General features: G+C 38.6%; 1 protein-coding gene across 5 annotated transcripts in view; it reads right to left on the reverse strand.

Annotated features, from left to right (window-relative positions):
• The window catches only part of LOC126202964 (transcription initiation factor TFIID subunit 1-like), a 184,793-nt gene that overhangs the window by 36,789 nt on the left and 123,926 nt on the right, over positions 1-24,078 (reverse strand). For 4 of the 5 annotated variants that reach the window (XM_049937098.1, XM_049937099.1, XM_049937097.1 and 1 more), the window contains one exon: positions 6,580-7,084. In XM_049937098.1, the coding sequence (XP_049793055.1) occupies positions 6,580-7,084 (505 nt within the window). The remainder of the gene's footprint in view (positions 1-6,579; positions 7,085-24,078) is intronic. The other variant, XM_049937100.1, reaches the window with a different exon arrangement.

A 24,078-nucleotide genomic window follows, 5' to 3' on the forward strand; every position in this document is an offset into this window, starting at 1 on the left:
TTATGTGAGATATGGCAATTTGTTCTTTATGGAAGTTGAAATATACAGACAGTGAACTAAAAGTATTCTTTGAGTACCTACTTATTTCACAAGTAGAGAGAGAGAGAGAGAGAGAGAGAGAGAGAGAGAGAGAGAGAGAAAGTCTTATATGTTCCTTTAACTAGCATTATTCTTTGGGAAAGAAGGTTTTAGAGATTCCAGTAGCCGGCTAACCAGTGAAGAAGATCAGTTGCGCATTCACAAGTAAGTTGACTCATGTAAAAGAAGTGGGAAGGCTGGAATCAAAACGTTGAGAGGAGGGGGGGGGGGCTGGGAAGGACAACTAATTTTCACAGACAAATCAAAAACATTTGTTTCGTGTTTTTCTTTCAGTCTACCCCATAACAAAACTGACAACTACGAAAGAGAGAGAGAGATAGTGAGAGAGGAAAAACTAAAACACATATTATTTTCCTAAAGAAAAGTTATACAATCAGAGTCATACGTAACTGTGATCGCTAATATCTTGATTTTTCATTAATTGGGAAGTCATCTGTGATATGTTCTGCTGTTACTATATCAGAAGATGCCAATCAGATAATTGACACAGGATCAGGGCTCATAGTTAGTGGCATTATAATAATGTCAGTGAGTGATAAATATAATTGCAACATAAACTTGGCCTTCAAAGAACAATGCAATAGCCTAAGAAAATTTTCAATTGGAAACTGCTGAAGTCTGCATTCAAATAGAAAGAGGCTGTGACATTCAGCAGGATGTTTACTGATATTTGCAAATTAGACAAATTAATATAGGTTGAGGGGGTGACAAACCAGATACAATAGTTGAAAAAGCCAAAGACAAGCCTTATAATAATAGTGAAAAACAATCAGAAAAAAGTATTGGTAACATTAGTTTTATAAAAAACAATGGTAGGTGTTAAGCCCATAAGTAAGAAGACAGTAAAACTGATTATGAAACCCAAAGCAAAGTACTGAATAAATGCTCAGTGAAACAATACTGTACAAGTTCTCCATAATTTTATGTTGTGCCTTCATAATGTCCATACCCTACGCAAAAAAAATTACTAGGACTGGAAATTATACTTTCACAGTAATTAAGAAATGTGTCTAAATGAGCACTAATTGAGGGATGCTACACTAGTAACAGTAAAATCAAACAACAGAAAATCTGGGCTGGAATAAAAACATGAAAAGGATGGACTGCTACTCACTGCATAGAGGAGGTGTTTAGTTGCAGACAGACACATTGAAAAATACTGCCAGATATTATTAGCCATCAACCTACATTCATCAGACGTAACAAAACTAAACACACATACCTTCGCAGATACATAATTCTCTCTCTCTCTCACACACACACACACACACACACACACACACACACAGAGACTGATGTCTTTGGACTCTAAGGCCATACTGTGTGACTGTGTCGCAGGTGAGCAGCAATCTTTGCTGGGGTAGGTAGTGGGGGTATACAAGAGGTGGGGGAGGGGGGGAGAAAGAAGGGTGGGAGGGCGAAAGGATCACAGAGTACGGTGGGGGAAGATATGTAATGTTGTCTATGGGAGCAATCAGGGATGTGGTGGTGGGGGCAGGATGCAGCTGCTAGGTGTAGCACTGGTGAGGGGGGAGGCAAAATGGAAAGGATAGAAGTACAGGAATGGAAAAGTACAATGCAGGTGCACTGGTACAATAGAAAGTGTGTGTGTGTGTGTGTGTGTGTCTGACAGCATACAAAAACACATTGCTCTGATTACACTGGATATGCTGCGAGAAACTGTTCACCATACAGTGTTACGGATGCTGCTTGTTGCTGGGTCAGTAGACCGTACTGAACACAAGGTGTAACGTGACTGTATCCTAACAAACATGCTAGAGCCACCATCATTGTGTGTCTGATCATTCCTCGCATTTTTCTGCATCCACACCACAATCTGACTACTTACAGCACCATTTTTCAGCTGGTGGCAGAAAGTGGAACTATTATTTCTTCAGTGCACCAATTAACAAACACACCTATTATGTTTAAGTGTACTATACACAGCCTGCACTGAACCACTTAGGACAACATCCGTTTAATCACGATCACCTGGTACCACCCATAAAACTGACATACATCTGAGGTCAAAACCAGAGCGTATACATAAAAAATATTTCTCATGCCAACAGATGTACAGCAAGAAATTAAGCTACTAGAAATTAAACACTCTGAAAGAATAATGTGCTGATTTAATTATGACAAAAATTTCAGAAATAATCTCAGAACAACTAACTCGTCCTATTATCTATCCTCTGCCAGTCTCATTCACAAGTGCTTGAAAATTTCAAAAATGAAAGACAGTCACAGAATGGTGACAAGGAACAGACCAGTTTCTTTAGTGTTGTAAAACATGAACTATGTCCACAGGCTTTGGCAGGCTCATGGGTACTAAATGATCGCCATGTCTCCCTCTGCCAACGGTGTCACTGGATGTGGTACGGATAATAATGTCAGTGAGTGATAAAAATAACTGCAACATAAACTTGGCCTTCAAAGAACAATGCAATAGCCTAATAGCCTAAGAAAACCACTTAGGACACCATCCGTTTAATCACGATCACCTGGTACCACCCATAAAACTGACATACATCTGAGGTCAAAACCAGAGCGCATACATAAAAAATATTTCTCATGCCAGATATTATTAGCCATCAACCTCTCCCGGCCATTGCCAGTTTTCGTGACATGGAGCTGACACCATCGGTCAGGCAGTTCATCAACTGGCAACATGAGGCTGAGTGCACTCTGTTCCAATCTTTCCACCAAGGAATAATCATTGGCAGTACTGGAAACTGAACCTGGTTCCTCCGCATGGCAGTCACCTTTGCTGACCACTCAGTTACAAAAGCTGACAATTCCTTAGCGTCAGTCTCTTACAAAATAGTGGGAAATCTTGTTCAATCAATTGGAATAGCCATTTTTTCTGGATGATACATTGCAGGCAATAGATAGGCTGTAATGGAGAATATAGTATGAAAAGGCCTCAGTGAGGCCTTTTGCAGAGGGACTGCTCATCATTACAGTTACGATGTCCCTAAGTGGCTAGACTGTACAGAAGTGAGATCAGCTGCTGATGTGAAAGTATTATTGGTGTTTGGAAATTTTCATGAAGATGGGAGTACCTCCATATTAAGGGTGGCTATATTAGTGCTTCAACCATAACAAACCTACCAACCACCAACAATACCAGCTATCTACACTTCTCATATTGTAAGTAACAGTAATACTGAGAACTATGAATCTGATGCTAGGAACTTGTTTGTAAACTTGGAAAAAACTGTTGCAGTGGACATTTTCACCACACAGACTAGGACATCAACAGATCACTACACTGAGCTAAATTGAGATCTACTGGAAACTATTTAAAAGAGACGAAAATTTTGTAACCCCCCCCCCCCCCCCCATATGTACATGCTAGAAGATGTAACTATCACAAAAGAACAGCTGATCAGTAGTCATCTTCATAACTCCTGTAATGAATATGTGCATAGGTATACTGAAGAGCCAAAGAAAATGGCACACCTGCCTAATATCATGTAGGGGCCCCCATGAGCACGCAGAGGTGCCTCAACACAATGTGGCATGGACTCGACTAATGTCTAATCCTGCAGGGCTGTCCATAAATCCATAAGAGTAGGGCTGTCTATAAATCCATAAGAGTACAACGCGATGGAGATTTCTTCTGAACAGCACATTGCACGGCATCCCAGATACACCCAATAATGTTAGTGTCTGAGGAGTCTGGTGACTAGGAGAAGTATTTAAACTCAGAAGAGTGTTCCTGGACGAACTCTGTAGCAATTCTGATGTGTGGAGTGTCACATTGTTCTGCTCAAATTGCTCAAGTTCATCGGAATTCACAATGGACATGAATGGAAGAAGACCAGACAGGATGTTTACATATGTGTCACCTATCAAGAGTTATATCTAGATGTATTGAGTCGTATCTAGATGTATCAGGGGTCCCATATAACTCCGACTGCACAAGCTCCACATCATTACAGAGCCTCCACCAAGCTTGAACAGTCCCCTGCTGACATGTAGGGTCCATGGATTCACGAGGTTGTCTCCATACCAGTACACATCCATCCCCTCGATACAATTTGAAACGAGATTCGTCTGACTAGGTAACATGCTTCCATTCATCAACAGTCCAATGTCAGTGTTGATGGTCCCAAGTGAGGCATAAAGCTTTGTGCCGTGCAGTCGTCAAGAGTACACAAGTGAGCCTTCAGCCCTGAAAACCTGTATCGATGAAGCTTCATTGAATGGTTCACATGCTGACACTTGATGGCCCAGCATTGAAATATGCAGCAATATGATTTATTTATTGACACTTTCTGAAAAGCTGTCACAAAGGCTCCCTCGCACAGCAAAATGACATTAACAGTCGTTCTTTGTTTTTGTTATTTGTGTTTTGATGGATGGGAAAGCGTATGTTGTAGTTTGATCTGTTTTCAATTAATTAAAACCCAAATATTCAAACAGATAAAAATGTATTTTGCGAACACAATTAGCTGTCCTTGATAGCATCTATGACCACTTTTCAGAGGAACTAGGAGAAAACGTACCTACAACCAATCTTTTTTTTTTGCTAGTTTTTTATTTGGGTTTCAATAAATGAAACAATTAATTGTTAAATGCTCGGTGAGAATTGTGAAAGCAGGGAAAGCCTTTGTGGCTGTGAATCTCATCAAGGATTGCCTGGTTGACTCGGCAGCTTGTATTTGTCCAGCAGACCTCACAGAAAAATTTGAGAAAATAAATCTTTCGCCTCAAACTGTTGCTCGCCGAGTCAAAGATATGGCCCCAGATATGGAAGACCAATTAATGGAGAGAGCGGCAAACTTCGTTTCATTTTCTGTCGTTCTTGATGAGTCCATGGACGTTACGGACATATCTCAGCTCATCATATTAGTTATGGGTGTCGACAACAATCTGCGTGTCACCAAAGAATTTCTTGACCTTATACCAATAAAAGACACAACCAAGGGTTTGGATATTTTTCTAGCCATGGAAAACATGTTCGAGTCAATGTATTTAAAATGGGAATGTCTGAGCAATGTAATAATGGAGACCCTGCGCTACAAGGGATATGCACTGGATTCCTGGGTTAGGTCAGGTCAAAAATGGCTTAAGTTGGCTGTTCCTTATTCACAGAAGTCCATTGTCTGATACACCAGGAGGCACTTTGTGCGAAGATTGTCAACATAAAAAAACCACCACGGGACAGTCCAGTGCAGAGCAGTGCTGTGTGGTCTCACTTGTTCTGCAGCTATCTCTCTTGCTCCTATGCTGACACTAGCAACGCAAGGTCATGTAGAGGGCCCAGAACAACACTGCCTTGTGCCTGCACCTGGCAAGTGCGATCCTTTGATGAGTCTGCTTTAAATTCACTGAGGGGAAAATATTGGTTCTGAAAGTTAGGACAATGTGCGTATCACTAATACCAAAATTTTGCCTATTCAACGTAAGAACTGGTCAGCAATTCTGTCTCACAATTAAATAGCTATCATGACTTTACTTTTGATACACACAAATAATAAAAAAAGAAAATATTCAATTACAACTGAATTTCTGTCATTTATCTTTGTACGAATATATCTGAGAACAAAATTAATCCCTGAAATAACGACTGTGAGGCAATAAGACTTCTGCCAGTAACATAACTAAACTCAATAATACTGAACGACTGAATGAACACCTGCAAAATATTTTTCCTGGAGAAATAAAGGTTATATACTTACCTCAACAATTCTGAAATTAAATGAAGTATTAATTAGAAGTTATTAGTTTTTTGATAAATTTAAGCAGCATGATCTAGAAATTTCTGGGTATTATTATCATGGTAGGTGGAACATTAACTCAATTGAAACAGGCAAAAGTCATGGCATGGCTGATAAACAAAAAACAGTTAGTACCACATTAAGGTTTGCTAAATGTGCACTTCTATACTTGAATCATTTGTATATCAACATGATGTTGAGATAGGTATTTCAAATGTCAAAATGACCAAGGCAGCACGTATAATCAAAATGTAAAACTGGCTATTAGGAAGTTTATGAGGTGCCATCAGTAACTCGAATGCTGTTTTCTGTTACATGTTCACAGCTCCACACATTGATCCTCCATAGGTGTGTGGCTGGCTTTCTCATATTTTATGCATTCAAAAATTAAAATTAAAAACAATTAGAAAAGATTAAAAAAATAAAATATGGCTCTTTCTGTAGTTCGTGATTGCACTGAACGATAGATATCTATGCAAAAGAGGTAATAATCTTGTTCATAAATGAAATTTAAAAGAAGATTAAGTGGTTATTCAAGAGTAGATTATGCAAGAACCAACCGAATGTGTAATAGTATGAACACATACAAGAGGACGAACAACACTGACTTTGCAAATTTGCATTAGCTTACAAATTAGAAGACAGGAGATGTCATATGTTCTAAAAGATAACACAATACTTTGTAAAGACGAAATCCTTTATAGGCTAATATATGAAGTGGGAAAAAAAATGTGGTTAGAAGCATACATACTTAAATGTGACAGCTATTCCACTCCCCATGCGCATATCCTCTGCAACACAGTGTGCAAGGGAGTAGTCTGCTGGCGCAGTAAAAAGATCACCATTAATCTCTGTGACAACTTGTGGTTCACCTGTAGTTCTCATTCTGTGGTCACGAATGTTGCAATTATTCACATTCTGGTTATAGTTTTGACCACGATCACCTCTATTATCCATTCCTCTTCCCCTCTCATTCACATTCTGGTTATAGTTTTGACCACGATCACCTCTATTATCCATTCCTCTTCCCCTCTCATTCACATTCTGGTTATAGTTTTGACCACGATCACCTCTATTATTCATTCCTCCTCCCCTCTCTCTATAAGTGTTGTCATGTCTATTGGCTCTGTCATTTTGGAAATTACGTGTGCCATAATTGTGCTCGTCATTTCTGTTTGGTGGCTGATAGAAAGATCTTTCATTGCGTTTCCATCCCACATCACTTGCTCTTCTATTTTGTGATCTGGTATCACCCCCTACAAAATTGTATTAAGAACCATTATTATTTAATCACTCAAAATTAATAATGTTAAAAATGTTTCACACAGAAAAAATTTTCATTTAAGATAATATAACTGAAATGCTATGATATAGTGGATCAACTAAACAACAAAATTTATGATTAAGGGTTTCCACAAATTACTGCAACTACTCACCTTTTGTTTTATTATTAAATTTTTATTTGCCATTACCAATTTCAAATTGCCTAGCAATTCATCATCAGATGGTACATATTCCTTGCATGTTTGCAGCATTGTGGGGGTTGTGTAGCTGTGGCAAAATGTACCAACAAACCATGTGAGCACTGAATGTGGAAAGTATTATTCACGAGATCGATTTAGTTGCATTACTTACAGTTAGTAGTACCTGTTGTTTTGTTTTTCGTGCACACACTGTTTTGGAAAACATAATGTATGTTTTCCAGTTATGTTAATTGTACATCACTTCACAAATTTAGCCACAGATAACAACTTCCACATGCTCAAAAAAACATAAATAAACCAAGGAGCATGATTAAAGTTATGCTCTAAGTCTCTGCGCTGGAGAAGTTTCTCTGTTCACAGCTTGAGTTGGAGACTGGTGACAGTAAGTACATATCTATTTATATTATATTCAAAAAACATACGTGGAATGTTTCCCTCTATTATAACTATATTATATTCATTATTGCAAAAACACCATAAATTTACAATACAAACTTGACATGTGGTATTTACAAAATCTATTAAATAATGAGTTTGGACAATATTTAATCTATAATTTTAGTGCTTAAATTACATTTGACATTTAAAACTTGATGCCTAATAACATTCATCATACTTACGAAATGAACATTAAAGTTTCTCTCTGTCTCTCTCTCTGTGTGTGTGTGTGGGTGTGTGTGTGCACTTGATAAAAAGACTGCTAGATATTTAATTGCTAAACTAAACTAGCCTGACTGTCAGAAATATTAAATCAAAAGAACAAAATGCTGTAGTGCATGAATCAAAATAGTGAAGAAAACCTAAAACAGAACTCCACAGGAGCACCCATAAGGAAGCTACAACACTGAAACAAATTAATAAAAAACTAACTAACAATAATGCTCTTGTTGTTAGGCAGAAAAAAGCAATACAGCAGTAATAATGAATGAATGAGAATATACAGGGTGTATCATAATTAATGGCATAAAGACATACAGTTGAAAGTACATGATACCAGAAGCAAAAAAGTCTTGGTAAACACAGGATCTACAATGCATACCTTAAGAGCTATGAGCAATTTTTCATCTTTGATGCTGTGAAACAAATCTCTTCTATTGCGAGCTCTTTGCTTTCCACTATTTTGGGAAGTGGCAGTATGGACTAAAACAAGAAAAAATGTCCAGTAAAAAAGCAGTCTAAAATGCATACATTAAGAGCTATGAGCACTTTTTCATCTTCTCTACTTCGAAACATAACTCTTGAAATGAACAAATGCTCATAACTTTTAAGGCATGTATTTTAGAGCACATGTTTACTGGACATTGTTTCTTGTTTTGGTCCATACTGCCACTTTCCAAAATATGGAAAGTAAAGAGCTTGCAGTAGAAGATATTTGTTTCACAGTATCGAAGATGAAAAATTAGTCGTAGCTCTTTAGGTATGCATTTTTGACCCTATGTTTACTAAGATTTTTTGCTTCTAGTATCATACACTTTCAACTGTATGTGTTTATGCCACTAATTATGATACACCCTGTATTACCAAAATTTTTCAAAAAATGACAATGTATCTCAATTAAAACCTGATGAGGAACTGCAGTTTCCTCCTAATATCCATTGAAGCCAAACACTACTTAACATTGAACCCCACAGCTCTAAAGCTCAATCACGGCCCAAAATTCACAAACACGACCATCTAATAAATTCACTAGTCAAATCAATAAACAGTACTGGATACAAAAAACTAAAAACAATGCATTTACAACCAAGTACTCTATAAAAAAGTTACAAATTGATTGACAGCACCAAAGATATCACTGTATCCAGCACAGGAAAGTTTACATTCCTCACATAGTTAACCTCTACACCAACATACCAATAACTTAAACACCCTGAATAACTGAGGATAACTTACTGCATCACAAAAAATTAGGCAACGCAGGAATCTACGAACTAATGGATATGCTTGAGTTGGTGCTATCTTACAATTACTTTTTCTTTTAGTAACAAAGTCTATATTCAGCAATGGGCAGTAGCTTAGTTGGCCTACTAGCTGACATCTATATTAATGATCTAGAAACAATTTTTTTAAAAGCAAATACAACAGAAAATAACAAAATCATTTATTATAAACATTTTGTTATGTTGATGACATCATGACAGTAAACACAAATTCCAAATTTACAGGAAGCCCACTACATCAATGTCATTATAAATAACTCATTAAGCCACACCAATCAACACAAATTAGTATTTTTTAGATAAGCACTCAACCATGTAAACAAATTCCACACTGAACCTGAGGTAAAAACCAAAGAACTAAATATTTTCAAAACAATAACCCACAACAATGCTTACAACCTGTCCATAGCTGATGTATTACACGAAAAAATAAAAAAAAACTCCAAAATACACACATCAAAAAACACTTTGCACCACCTTGGTTCTGTACAGAAATTCGAACAGAGATACATAATCATTTCTGCCCCTTTTATTGCTCATGAAAACCACACATTGCATGTTGTACCACCATACAGTGAGACCTTCAGAGGTGGTGGTCCACATTATTGTACACACCAGTACCGCTAATACTCAGTAGCATTGATGCATGCCCGTATTTGTCGTGGCACACTATCCACAAGTTCATCAAGGCACTGTTGGTCCAGATTGTCCCACTCCTCAACGGTGATTCAGCGTAGATCCCTTAAGAGTGGTTGGTGGATCGTCCATAACAGCCCTTTTCAATCTATCCAAGGCATGTTCGATAGGGTTCATGTCTGGAGAACATGCTCGCCACTCTAGTCGAGCAATGTCGTTATCCTGAACAAGGTCATTCACAAGATGTGCACGATGGGGGGATTGAATTGTCCTCCATGAAGATGAATCCCTCGCCAATATGGTTGCACTATTGGTAGGAGGGTGGCATTTATGTAGTGTACAACCATTACAGTGCCTTCCATGCCCACTAGCAGTGTACGGTGGACCCACATAATGCCACCTCAAAACATCAGAAAACCTCCACCTAGCTGTACTTGCTGGACAGTGCGTCTAAGGCGTTCAGCCTGACCGGATTGCTTCCAAACACGTCTCCGGCGCTTGTCTGGTTGAAGACATATGCAACACTCATCAGTGAAGAGAAAGTGATGCCAATCTTGAGCGGTCCATGCGGCATGTTGTTGGGCCCATCTGTAAAGCGCTGCATGGTGTCATGGTTGCAGAGATGGGACTTCACCATGGACGTCAGGAGTGTAGTTGCACTTCATTCAGTCTATTGCGCACAGTTTGAGTCGTAACATGATGTCCTGTGGCTGCATGAAAAGAATCATTCAATATGGTGGCATTGCTGTCAGGGTTCCTCCAAGCCATAATCCGTAGGTAGTGGTTGTCCACTGCAGTAGCAGCCCTTGGGCAGCCTGAGCAAGGCATTTCATCGACAGTTCCTGTCTCTCTGTATCTCCTCCATGTCCAAACAACATCACTTTGGTTCATTCCGAGATGCCTGGACACTTCCCTTGTTGAGAGCCCTTCCTGGCACAAAGTAACAATACAGATGCCATAGAATCACAGTATTGACAGTCTAGGCGTGGTTGAACTACAGACAACATGGGCCGTGTATCTCTTTCCTGGTGGAATGACCAACTGATCGGCTGTTGGACCCCCTCTGTCTAATAGGCACTGCTCATGCATGGTTGTTTACATCTTTGGGTGGGTTTAATGACATCTCTGAACAGTTAAAGATACTGTGTCTGTGATAACAATATCCACAGTCAATGTCTATCTTCAAGACTTCTGGCAACCGGATTGATGCAAAACTTTTTTTGATGTGTGTAGCATCAACAAAACAGTTTTCGATTGCAGAAGAAACTAAATTTATCTCCATGCCTTTCCTCAGTAATATTTCTTATTAATCTGCAAAACACAAAGTCAAAGTAAGTTTCAACACAAACAACTAAGTACAAAACCAAATAGTTCATAACAGTAGAAGAGCTAAACCACCATTTCACAAATATGGTATATGTAAATTACCCCGTGACAGCTGCTCCTGCTGCTACATGGGGCAAACAGGATGAAATTTTAGTTAGTGGCCCACCTCATAAAGTTGTCATTCAATTACAGTCATCAAAACAAACCTACATATTCCATACTGTAGACAAAGGAATAAAGGTGAATCTCGTGGAACAATTACAGATTTTTACCCATAACAACAAATCAAATGACGCCATCTTAAATGAACAAACTGACCTAGCAAACAAAACCCTTCACACACACACACACACACACACAGAGAGAGAGAGAGAGAGAGAGAGAGAGAGAGGGAGGGAGAGAGAGAGCTTCATGCAGAGCTCTAATGTTTATCTCATAAGTAATGATGAATGTGTATTAAACATCAAGACAAAAGTAAAAAATAATTCAAGCACTAAAATTGTAGTTGAAATATCAAACTCATTGTTTAATACATTCTGTAAATAGTACATGTTAAAGTCTGTAATGTAAACACATGTTATTTTTCCAATAATGAATATAATAGAAATACATATATACTTACTGTAGCTAGTCTGCAATGCAAGCTGAACAAAGAAACTCTCTGCTCCAGCACAAAGTCTTAGAATGTAACTTTAATCATGCTACTTTGTTTATTTACGTTATGCAAAGCATATGGAAGTTGTTAAGTTGTTACCTGTGGCTAAAATCATGAAGTGGTATAACATGTTTTCCAAAACATTGTGTGCACCAACAACAAACCAACAGATACTACTAATTGTAAGTAATGCAACTAAATCGATCTCATAATGTGAATAATTCTTGCCACATTCAGTGCTCACATTTTGTTTATACATTCTGCCACAGCTACACAACCACCAAAATTCTGCAAACATGCAAGGAATATGTGTACCATCTGATGATGAATTGCTAGGCAATTTGAAACCAGTAATGGAAAATAAAAAATGAATAATAAAACAAATGGTAACTGGTTGCAATAATTTGTGAAAACCCTTATTCATTACAGTCAGTGTTCCACATCCATAACTGATAAAAGGTTTAAAATATTTTTTCCCATCATTAATAATGTATCTAGAAATTTAAAACAACCAAAATCAATCATTATGCACAAACATATTCTGTTACAATAATTGTGGCCAATGGCAGCTCATTGTTAAGTCCATGGGAGAACATCCACCATTAAAAAGAACACTTCTAAAATAAATATTCAAAAAATAAAAGTTGAAAGATAAAACTTAAAAATTCGAGTAACATCAACCTTGAATATAACTAATTAAATAAACAAACAAGCATTATCCAGAATCCAATGCAATGAAGAAGAAGAAACAAGCTATATATACCTTGACCATCAAATATTTCACCCCAGCCATAATAAAAAGACTTGGATGAATAATAACCCAATTTCTAAGGTATATATCTGACAAATTTAGTTGAAAGGAAAGGTATAAATCATATACAATGTGTACAATTTGCTTCTGCCATTTTCCCCAACATTTGAGGCTTTAATGAAACAAATTGGTTACACATGTATCGTTCAAAGTATTTTCCATTGCTGGCCACTACTTCTCCCATCTTTCAGGCAACGTATGAGCCCTGCGTCGAGAAAATTGTTCATCTTTTGAAGCGATCCACGAATCGATACCATTTGTGATTTGTTCATGAGATCAGAAGTGTTGGTCAGCCAGGCCATGTGCCACTGATCTCAACATGTGATAGTCAGAGGGAGCAATGTCTGGAGAATACGGTGGGTGGGCCTGTGAGTACTGTGCTGGTGACAGGAGGTCCACAGCAAATATAGTACGGTTTGTCGCATCAGTTGTTTCTAACATACATAACATAAACTGTAAAAAAGAAAAGTAAATAACTCAAGTATACTAAGGAAATAGATGCTGGAATGGTCTCCCTTCATTGCTCAAGCATTTCTGACACTGCTTAGGAATTGCTCATTATGCTCTGCGGTTCCCGCTGGTAAATAGCAGTAATTTCTTCACAAATTTAAGTTATAAGTACATATAAAATATGCGATTTTGATTTGTACGTTTTTCTCTTTTAATGCCCCTCCAGACATAAAAATTACCGAGTGTTAAATCGTGGGAACAAGGAGGCCATCTGTTGTTGGCAATAACTCTAACCTGAAACACGTCACGAATTTCCTGTAATGAGAAGTTGGCCATATGTGCTATCACAGAGTCCTGGTGAAGGGACATGAGAGAATGTTCTCTATGGTTGCCACATATCTCTCATTGTTAATTGTTTCCTGGGAGAAAAAAAAGGAGGCCTATTATTCTCTCACTGCTATTAACAAACCACGCTATTTTTTTTTTAATCATGCAGGGATGCCTTTTATATTACATTAGGTTTTTCAGAACTAGTAACAAGTTATTTTCTGAACATTGTATCCACTTAGATGGAACAATGATTCACATGAAAATAAAGTTAAGTGAGGGGCACTTTCTTTGTAATGCACCCTATTTACAATCCATTCACAAAACCACAACCTTTTTGCCTGGTCACGCAGTTTGTTATTTTGTAGGGCAGTAATTTCAGTAACTTCGCAGCCATTTGAACAGAGCCATGGGAAATTCCTATTTGCTGAGAAAGATGTGAGGACACCTTTACAGAGCATACCACTGTTTTCCAGAATTTCTTCACGAGTACTGGATGTGGTTGTCTATGTTCCCGGCAGTCAAGTTAACTTCTGTTTCAAGAAATTTATTGATCAATTTATGAATCATACTCTGATTATGAACCTAAATATCAGCAAATTCCTCTTGAAATAATGTCCTTACTGCACACACTAATTCTTACACATGTATGAATTATACATGAATACTCTTTAGTGAATAGTTAACTTGTATTTCACTATTTCACTTGAAACACTTCCACTCATAATTCTGTATTACATCACATATCAAACACATGCTACCTGCAAAACAAAGATCTCCTTACTGCAGGCACTGATTCTCACACAAGTATGAATCACTTATCAATATTCTTTGATTAATAAAATACTTGTATTCTTCCATTTCACTTGAAACACTTTCATTCAATACACTGCACTGCACTGCCTTATTAATGTGCGCTACTTGCACAAACAACGACCTCACAGTGGAGGGGAAATTGCTCCCTGCCAATGCCACTGCCAGATGGCTGTGCAACAAAATCCCCACAGGTCAATTTTTCACCCTGTGTGTGTGTGTGTGTGTGTGAGTGAGTGAGAGAGAGAAAGAGAGAGAGAGAAAGAGAGAGAGAGAGAGAGAGAGAGAGAAAGAGAGCGCATATTTGTCCTCAGCAATGGCTTTCTGGATGTGGTATGAGGGTTGCCCAAAAAGTAAGGCATCACATTTTTTTTCTCAGCTGAAAACAATGCTACAAATGCAAATCGTTACTAATGTATTATTTGAAATCTCCTGAGTGAGCACACCAAGTTTCCGTCACTTCTGATAGATAGCGTAGCTGCAGGACAGTTTCAAAATGGCATAGCATCATTGAATTTCTCACTGCAGAGAAAGAAACGCTTGTGCAAAGTCTATGGAGCATCTGCTGTCGACAGAAGTGCAGTTAACTGCTGGGCACAGAGGGTGAGGTCATTAGAAGATGTTTTGGTGGAGCTCCAGGATTTGCAGCGGTCGGAGAGACCATCTGTGGCTGTCACACCTGATCTAGCCCCCTCGGACTTCCACTTGCTTGGGCCATTAAAGGATGCCATTTGTGGAAGACATTTTGAGGATGATGAGGAGGTGATTCACACAGTAAAGCACTGGCTCCACCACTAGGACAAGGTTTGGTACCGACAGGGCATACACATCCTTGTTTTGCGCTGGAGGAAGACCATAGAACGGGGTGGAGATTACATGGAAAAATAATAGGGTGTGTATATAAAACTCAATTCTTTCGTGTGTGTAATTCTGATTATGTTCAATAAGCAATTGTCATAGGATTGGGGAGAAGAGAAGTTTGTGGCACAACTTGACTAGAAGAAGGGATCGGTTGGTAGGACATGTTTTGAGGCATCAAGGGATCACAAATTTAGCATTGGAGGGCAGCGTGGAGGGTAAAAATCGTAGGTACTGGGAGATGAAGAAGCTTGCACAGGATAGAATAGCATGGAGAGCTGCATCAAACCAGTCTCACGACCGAAGACCACAACATCAAGCAATTGTCGAAGAAAAAATTGTGGTGCATTACTTTCTGGGCAACCCCTGCAGCTATACTGCATTTGTATAGGGCATTTATGGTGGTTTTTTATCCTGATTATTTTCATATTTTGTTCCATGTTTAGAGGATGCTTGTTGTGGTGTTTTGTGTGTCCTGAAAAATGTGAAATGGTTTGATTCAGACTTCTAACACATAGAGTGTTCTTTTACTATTTTTAAAATTCCTGTATACTATTTCTGTGTATAATGGACAAGTAATTTTAAAATTCAAGTTTCTATATTCTTCATCCCTGAAATTTGTGTCTTTTGATTGTTGGTTAGCTTAAGTGTTTATAGGATTTGCACAATTTTATATTCTATTTGGCAGTGCTGTTTCTTTAGCATATTTGCCATTCTGTGTGTTAATTTAGGTGTGTAAGTCATAGTGTACCACCTGCTTCTTTTCTTTGTGGTGTTATCATTGTGTATATGTGTTGTGTTTATTTGTGGGTTTGAAGCTTCTGAGTTTTCCTGGATTGAGGATATGTTCTGTTTGTTTCATATTTGTGTTTTGATTTGCCACTCTATGTGTTAATTTATGTGTCTTGGGCATAGTGCATCATAGTCTACCTGCACTCTGGGTATGTTCAGTTTGTTTCATATTTGTGTTTTGACTGAGTCTGTGTACTACATGTGTGTCATACCTGTTGTTCCTAGCTATTCGTGTGGTTCTAGCTGAGCCAAATCCAATTTCTTCAATATTACATGTGTTGTAGTGCTGCAACCTCCCAGTTGTGGGGGTGATTAGATGTGGTACGTACTACTTTTTCTGTGTGTTTTTGTTGTTGTGCCTGTTTGAAACTCAGTATGTCACCTTTACAATGAGTAGCAAACTATCCTTTTTATATCACTGTTGCTATTCCAACCTGAACTTTCCATTGTTGAAATGTATTTTTGGATGAATAAATTACTCGGAATGCAAAGATAAAATTTCTCAAACTCAGCTAAGATCTCCACTAGCTCTACATTTTTCAGAAAGAGATCGATTTAGAAGGTATTATAAAATGCTTAAATGGCTTTAAACCAAACATGGTTATGCATTTGTCAGAGACTTACCAGTGGTGGTTTTACCTTTGGAACACATTCACATGTAATCCTCTACACATGAAATTTTTGTATAATATAATTACATATGAACTGGTGAACTGACAACCTCCCTTCTTCCATGATCATGGACCTTATAACAATTTCATTCATGCAATGGAATGGATGGTGTATCTGTGGAGATGCCAAACTAAAATATGACAGTTGCAATGGGATAATTAACTGCCCTAGACTTGTAACACTACCCACCATGGCCTTGCTATGTTGGTATTGTAAATTGCTGAAAACAAGAGGAAACTACATCCATTTTATTTCCCAAGGAAACATAGTTCTACAGTACGGGTTAATTAACGATGATCACATTATCATTTGTAATATATGTGAAAGAAAAATAGTACCATATTTGGAGATCTGTTCAAGAATTACTAAGGAATATGTCATAAGGAAAGAAACAAAATTGGCGTTCTCTGGGTTGGAGTGTGGAATGGTGGATTCCATGACTGGGTAGGTAGGTTAGATAATCCAAAAAGACAATAAGGTAGTTAGGCTGGAGTTAGATATAGTAGAAATTAATGAAGTGCTGTGGCAGGAATAACACGACTTTTGATCAGGTGAATACAGAGTTACCAACAAAATATCAAACCGAGGTAATGCTGGAGTAGATCTAATAATTCAGAAAATAGGAATAACAGTAACGAACTGCAGGTACTGAACACATTAGTTTAGTCAAGATGCATAAAAGGCCAACACCTGCTACAGTACTAATACCTCAATGGATGATGAAAACACTGTATGATGAAATGAAAGATATTATTCCGGTAGTTAGGGGACATGAAAATTCAACTGTGAAGAGGCGCTGAAGTTCAATATTGGAAAAGGTGAAGAAAAGAAAACAGCAAGTGAACATGGACTGGGCAAAAGAAGAGGGAGAGGGAGTGGGAGACGGAGGGAGAGAAAGGAAGCTGACTGACAGAATTTTCCACAGGGAATAATTTAATCATTGCTAATACCTGGTTTAAGAATCATGAAAGGAGGATGTATATTTGGAAGAGACTTAGACACCCTGGAAAGTTTCAGATAGATCAGATAGTTGGTAAACAAACAAACAAGCAAGAAACTGAAGAACTTAAAACACTTGGTTTAAGAATCATGAAAGGAGGCTGTATATCTAGAAGAGACCTATAGACATAGGAAAAAGTTTCTGATTATAGAACTGGTAAACACACAAACACATATGAAATTTGATAATTTAAAATAAAAAGTAAATGAAAATAAAAATAAGTCGCTTCCGCTTACAAATGAAACAGTGGGCTCTGATGCACTGATGCAGATATGGAAGTGACCACCTAACAAATGCCATTTGATGTGCCAGGGAAGAACTATCCCAGCATCTGAAGTGCCTGCCCCTATGTTAATTCAGATTTTTTACATTGAGATCTTCTTTGAAGGCTGTGTTGGGGTCTGATAGAACATTAGGTAAGCTGGTAGTAAAAAGTTCTGGGGTGTGGCATCTGAGTGAAGCCTTTAACTGCCAATGAGGCCAATGCACAAGAAGTGCGAAGTTAGTTTTTTGCACTGACAACCCTTACAACAGTGAAAAACACCTTACAATCCTTATCAGTGTTAGTCTGAATAAATTCCTTCTTCACCAGTCACACAGTAGCTCATTCCACGATGAGTGGGGCTATGTAAAGACGACATTTCTTGTTTGCAAAAATCAACAGTAACAAATGGTCATGCTTATGGTCTTGACATATCCCAGTATAGTGCTATGTTGAAGCTCAGTATTCATATGTGCTGGAACTGTAAGCCTGATGGTGCTTCAAGGTGTGCTTTCAGCTCACTGTCTCTTTCCTGGGTGCTGGTAAGCACTATGAAACCAAATTCCTTTGTGGCGGCATCAGTGCGAGATAGTGTATCTACTGTCCCGTTAAGTTCAGCATACATATGATGAATGACAAACAATGGAAGTATCAGATGTCTTAACTGGTGCAAGTAATGACTTATCTTGCTTCTGATAGAAAACAAACACAAGTGGCTTATGATCCGTGAGAAGTGTAGAATGTCTACCTTGAAACATGTGCCTGAAATTTTTATTGAGACATATGCCACATGAAATTCACAGTCATACCTTGACCAATTTGCTTGTGCAAATGATAATTTCTTGCTGACAAAAGCTAAAGGCTGTCAATTGTTTGCTCACATTGTTGTAACACAGCTCCTATTGCAGTTGATGATGCATCTACCATAACTGAGAAAAGTGCGTCAGAAGAGGGAGAACTAACAATGCAGCCTCTGTATAAAACAATAATAAAAAAAACAACACATTCTAACTAACATAAAAATTACAAAATTTAGAAAAGTTAAGAATGATGAAGTGTTTCCAAAAGCTGCATAGCTGTATGAAGATTCTTTATTCGCAACTACTGGTTTCACCTCAATATAGACGCATCTTCAGGTTTATCTGTCAAGAATACTAATCACTGTGTGAAATACAGGAAATGTTCGAAATATAGAACAATAGACAGTGTTAGAATGAAATTTTCACTCTACAGCGGAGTGTGCACTGATATGAAACTTCCTGGCAGATTAAAACTGTGTGCCGGACTGAGACTCGAACTCGGGACTTTTCCCTTTTGTGGGCAAGTGCTTGCAGGTGAGCTTCTGTGAAGTTTAGAAGGTAGGAGACAAGGTACTTGCAGAATTAAAGCTGTGAGGACGGGGTGCGAGTCTTGCTTGGGTAGCTCAGTCGGTAGAGCGCTGACCCGCAAAAGGCAAAGGTCCCGAATTCGAGTCTCGGTCCGGCACACAGTTTTAATCCGCCAGGAAGTTTCAATAGACAGTGTTGGTATTCTACAGAAACAATGACAAGTCCTCAAAATGGTTACATTTTCATAATGTAGATGGCAATTACAGAGCCCAGTATCTGGGAAGTTATCCACATATCAAGAGTCAAACAACATCAGTGGGTTGTCATAATAAAATTGAGTAGACAATATGTTTGTAAAAAATGTACAAACATGACTGCTGAGTGTGCCAGGCCAAGAAGAAGTCACCTAAAAAACAAATAATGAATGAGACACTAACATGAACAGGTATAAAATGCTTAAAAATTAACTAATGCCTTGAAAGAGTACTATACTACGGGAAGATATGATTCAAAAATTAATAGTACAATAGCATGGAACAGGAACACGGAGAATGGAAGAAATCTGGAAGATAGCTCACTGGGTAACACTACATAGGATATATTATAGGATTTAGTAGACACCAGCTGCATAAAACCAATGTACGGTCAAGACACCACTTACAACCGTCTTTAGAACAATTCAACATATGCCGTATGTTTACTATAGCTAAAAAGTGTACAAATTACTTGAAAAATCAATCTATTGTTTCAAAGTCTGTATTGAAGATGATAAGGCATATTTCCTCAGTTTTGGCCGCCTGACTCTAGCTATGGCCATTTTGTCTCCACTTCAGTTACTGTATATTGCAATAAATCTGGGGCATCAAGTAATTACAGTATCAATTTGCTAGAAAGTAAGTTGTTCTTCATACAAGCAAATAAGGAAACAAACATGCACACTGTAGATAAAAATTAGAACAATTGTATGGAACAGAAAAATAATTACAATTAACAAAAAGTATTGTAATGATTGGTGTAGAAACAATCTACAATTAATTCCCCTTTAGAAGCCAGAAAAAAGAGGCTTTATCCATACTAAAAGATCTTATTAGGGTCAAATAATATGTTCTTATCATTCAGAGGTTCAGATGCTTTCTGGAACCAGTATCTGATTTTTCTCCTCTGTAATACAACCATTAGTCCCATTAACATTCAGCATCTTTTTTGTGACTGTTTGCAATGCATCCTTAGAACTTCACAAAAAACCAGAATGTGAGCCACAGGTCCTGTAGATTCTTGTGGGGACAGACCACAAATTTTATTTCTTAACATTCTTGGAACATTGTACAACTTCCTTGCAGTAGCAACCTTCATTCCCTCAACAATAGCGTCTGTGCATTTTTTACTTTGCTGGGAAAATACTGAGCTCCTTTATTCTCTGTATACATCTAGCATGCTGCTTATCCTTTGTTCATCTCAAAAACTTTTAAAATATTATGTTTTCATAATTCATATGCATATGGAAGACTTATTAATCAGGCCTATCTTGATACAAAAAGTATAACTAAAATAATCAATTTTTGAAACATAATGTAATTTGGTAGATAAAAAATCTACTAACCAAGCAGCAGCAGGACAGCACACACATAAAAAAATGTTTCACTTATGCAAGCTATCGGAGCCAATGGCTCCTTCTTCTTGCAGAAGAGTTGAAGGGGAAAGAAGAGGAGTGAAGAAAAAGGAACTGGAGAGGTTTACGAAAAGTCACCCAAAACCCCAGGTCAGGAGAAAGACTGATCGTTGGGGACTGCACCAGACAAGATTTAGAAACATGAGATCTTCAAAGGTGGAAGACAGGGTAACATGCCAGACAGAGATTACTGCTAAAACATCATGCACGAGTTAGTAAGGGTGGAAAGCTGAGTGCGTTGCATGTAATGGAGGTAGGAGGAGGACAGCAAAAAATAGAATGGTCAGAAAATGAAAGGTGTAAAAAATTTAAACAGAATGAAGAAAGGAGTAGTTACAGTGAAGAAATTAACGTGAATTAAAGGCAGGTGGATGCCAAGAATAAGGACATATTACAGCACTAGTTCCCACCTGCGGAGTTCAGGTGGCTCTCCCCTTGATAGTATATTTTTGCCAGTTACAGGGCTGGTACAGGTGGTGGTAGGAGGCAGCATGGGTAAGAGCCATAAGATAAGGAGATGCGTGTCTAGGTGTGGTGCGCAAAATCTCAGACAGAATGAATCTCATTTCAGGGCACGATCTTAGGAAGTCATGGCCCTGTCGAAGTAGCTGATTAATATATTCAAAATCAGAATAATAATGAGTGACAAGTGGTGTGCTCTGAAGTAGTTTATTGGAGGGATCAGCAGTAACAGAATTGGATGCGATGGCCTGAGGAATCTGCTTTTGAACTGGGCTGGTGGGGTAATTACGTCCAGTAAAGGCCAAGGTGAGAATGGTGGTGAATAGCTGTAAAGAGTCTGCATCTGAACAAATACGATTGCCTCGAATGCCAAGGCTGTATGGGAGGGAAAGTTTGACAGGGAACGGACTGCAACTGTTAAAATGTAAGTACTGTTGTTTGTTAGTAGGTTCAATGTGGACAGAAGTGTGTACCTGGCCTTTGGTGAGGATGAGATCAACATCAAGGAAATTGGCACGGGATTTGGAATGGGACTATTTGAAATTTAATTGGGGGAAGGTATTTAGAGATTACAAGTATTTTAACAGGTCAGGCTCACCATGACTCTTTACGGCAAAGATGTCATCAATGTGTTTAAACCAAACCAGGAGCTGAAGACTTATGGACCCCAGGAAAGCCCCCTCCAAGCAACCCATGAAAAGGTTGGCATAGGAAGGAGGCAACCTGATTCCCATACCCCTGATCTGTTTGTAGCTCTGCCCCTTGAAGGTTAAGTAGTTTTTGTAAGTATATAATTTCTTAAGGTGAGCAGGAAGGATGTCATAGGTCTGGAATCAGGCGGTCGATGACTGAGGAAATGTTCGGCAACACACAAACAATGTTCGTCAGGTATTTTGGTGTAGAGGGAGGTGGTATCAATGGTGACAAGCAAGGTGTATGGCAGGAGTGGGACAGGCACAGATTTCAGACAATGTAAGAAATGGTTGGTGTCTTTAATACAGGAGGAAAGTGTTTGCACTGTGGGTTGCAGGTGCTGATCAACTAAGGCAGATATATGTCTGGCGGATGCTTTGAAACCAGCAACTATAGAACAGCCAGGATGATTGGGTTTGTGGATATCAGGAAGACAGTAAAAGATGGGGGTGTGTGGTTTGGATGGGGTAAGAAGGTCTATGGATTGAGTTGTTAGTCCTTGTAAGGGGCCTGAGATTTTAAGGAGGGACCACAGATAAGTTTGAACCACAGGGATGGGATATTGATGGCAGATGCTGTAGGTGGAGGTATCAAAAGCTGTCATAGACCTTCACTATAGTTCGCGTCATGTTGGAAGGCAGCCCTGTTTTCAGTCGTTCTGTGCATCCCCCACCATTAACTCTTAGAAGCCAATAAGATTCATTCCCTTCCTGAGCAGCTAGCCGCGAGTTGTCAACTGGACTGCGAGAATCTCTCTCCCACATGTTGTGCCATTGACGATTTTGTGACAAGGCAGTTTCATTCACAGAATGATGCAATTATTCACTCAAATGACAATGTTAAACTTTCTTGTAGCAGTATACCTGTGAATGTGTATATGTAAATGTTTTACAAGCAATTTTAATTAAATTGCATGTATATGGAGTATCCCCCCCATGAACCATGGACCTTGCCGTTGGTGGGGAGGCTTGCGAGCCTCAACGATACAGATAGCAGTACCGTAGGTGCAACCACAATGGAGGGGTATCTGTTGAGAGGCCAGACAAATGTGTGGTTCCTGAAGAGGGGCAGCAGCCTTTTCAGTAGTTGCAGGGGGCAACAGTCTGGATGATTGACTGATCTGGCCCAGTAACACTAACCAAAACGGCCTTGCTGTTTTGGTACTGCGAACGGCTGAAAGCAAGGGGAAACTACAGCCGTAATTTTTCCCGAGGGCATGCAGCTTTACTGTATGATTAAATGATGATGGCGTCATCTTGGGTAAAATATTCCAGAGGTAAAATAGTCCCCCATTCGGATCTACTCAAGAGGACATCGTTATCAGGAGAAAGAAAACTGGTGTTCTACGGATCGGAGCGTGGAATTTCAGATCCCTTAATTGGGCAGGTAGGTTAGAAAATTTAAAAAGGGAAATGGATAGGTTAAAGTTAGATAAAGTAGGAATTAGTGAAGTTCGGAGGCAGGAGGAACAAGACCTTTGGTCAGGCGAATACAGGGTTATAAATACAAAATGAAATAGGGGTAAAGCAGGAGTCGGTTTAATAATGAATAAAAAAATAGGAGTGCGGGGAAGCTACTACAAACAGCATAGTGAACGCCTTATTGTGGCCAAGATAGACATGTAGCCCACGCCTACTACAGTCTTCCAAGTTTATGTGCCAACTAGCTCTGCAGATGACGAAGAAATTGAAGAAATGTATGAGGAAATAAAAGAAATTATTCAGATAGTGAAGGGAGACGAAAATTTAATAGTCATGGGTGACTGGAATTCGGTAGTAGGAAAAGTGAGAGAAGTAAACGTAGTAAGTGAATATGGATTGGGGCTAAGAAATGAAAGAGGAAGCCGCCTGGTAGAATTTTGCACAGAGCACAACTTAATCATAGCTAACACTTGGTTCAAGAATCATAAAAGAAGGTTGTATACATGGAAGAAGCCTGGAGATACTGACAGGTTTCAGACAGATTATATAATAGTAAGGCAGAGATTTAGGAACCAGGTTTTAAATTGTAAAACATTTCCAGGGGCAGATGTGGACTCTGACCACAATCTATTGGTTATGAACTGCAGATTA

The sequence above is a fragment of the Schistocerca nitens genome, chromosome 9 (assembly GCF_023898315.1).
Source record: "Schistocerca nitens isolate TAMUIC-IGC-003100 chromosome 9, iqSchNite1.1, whole genome shotgun sequence".
In the NCBI taxonomy this organism is placed as follows: domain Eukaryota; kingdom Metazoa; phylum Arthropoda; class Insecta; order Orthoptera; family Acrididae; genus Schistocerca; species Schistocerca nitens.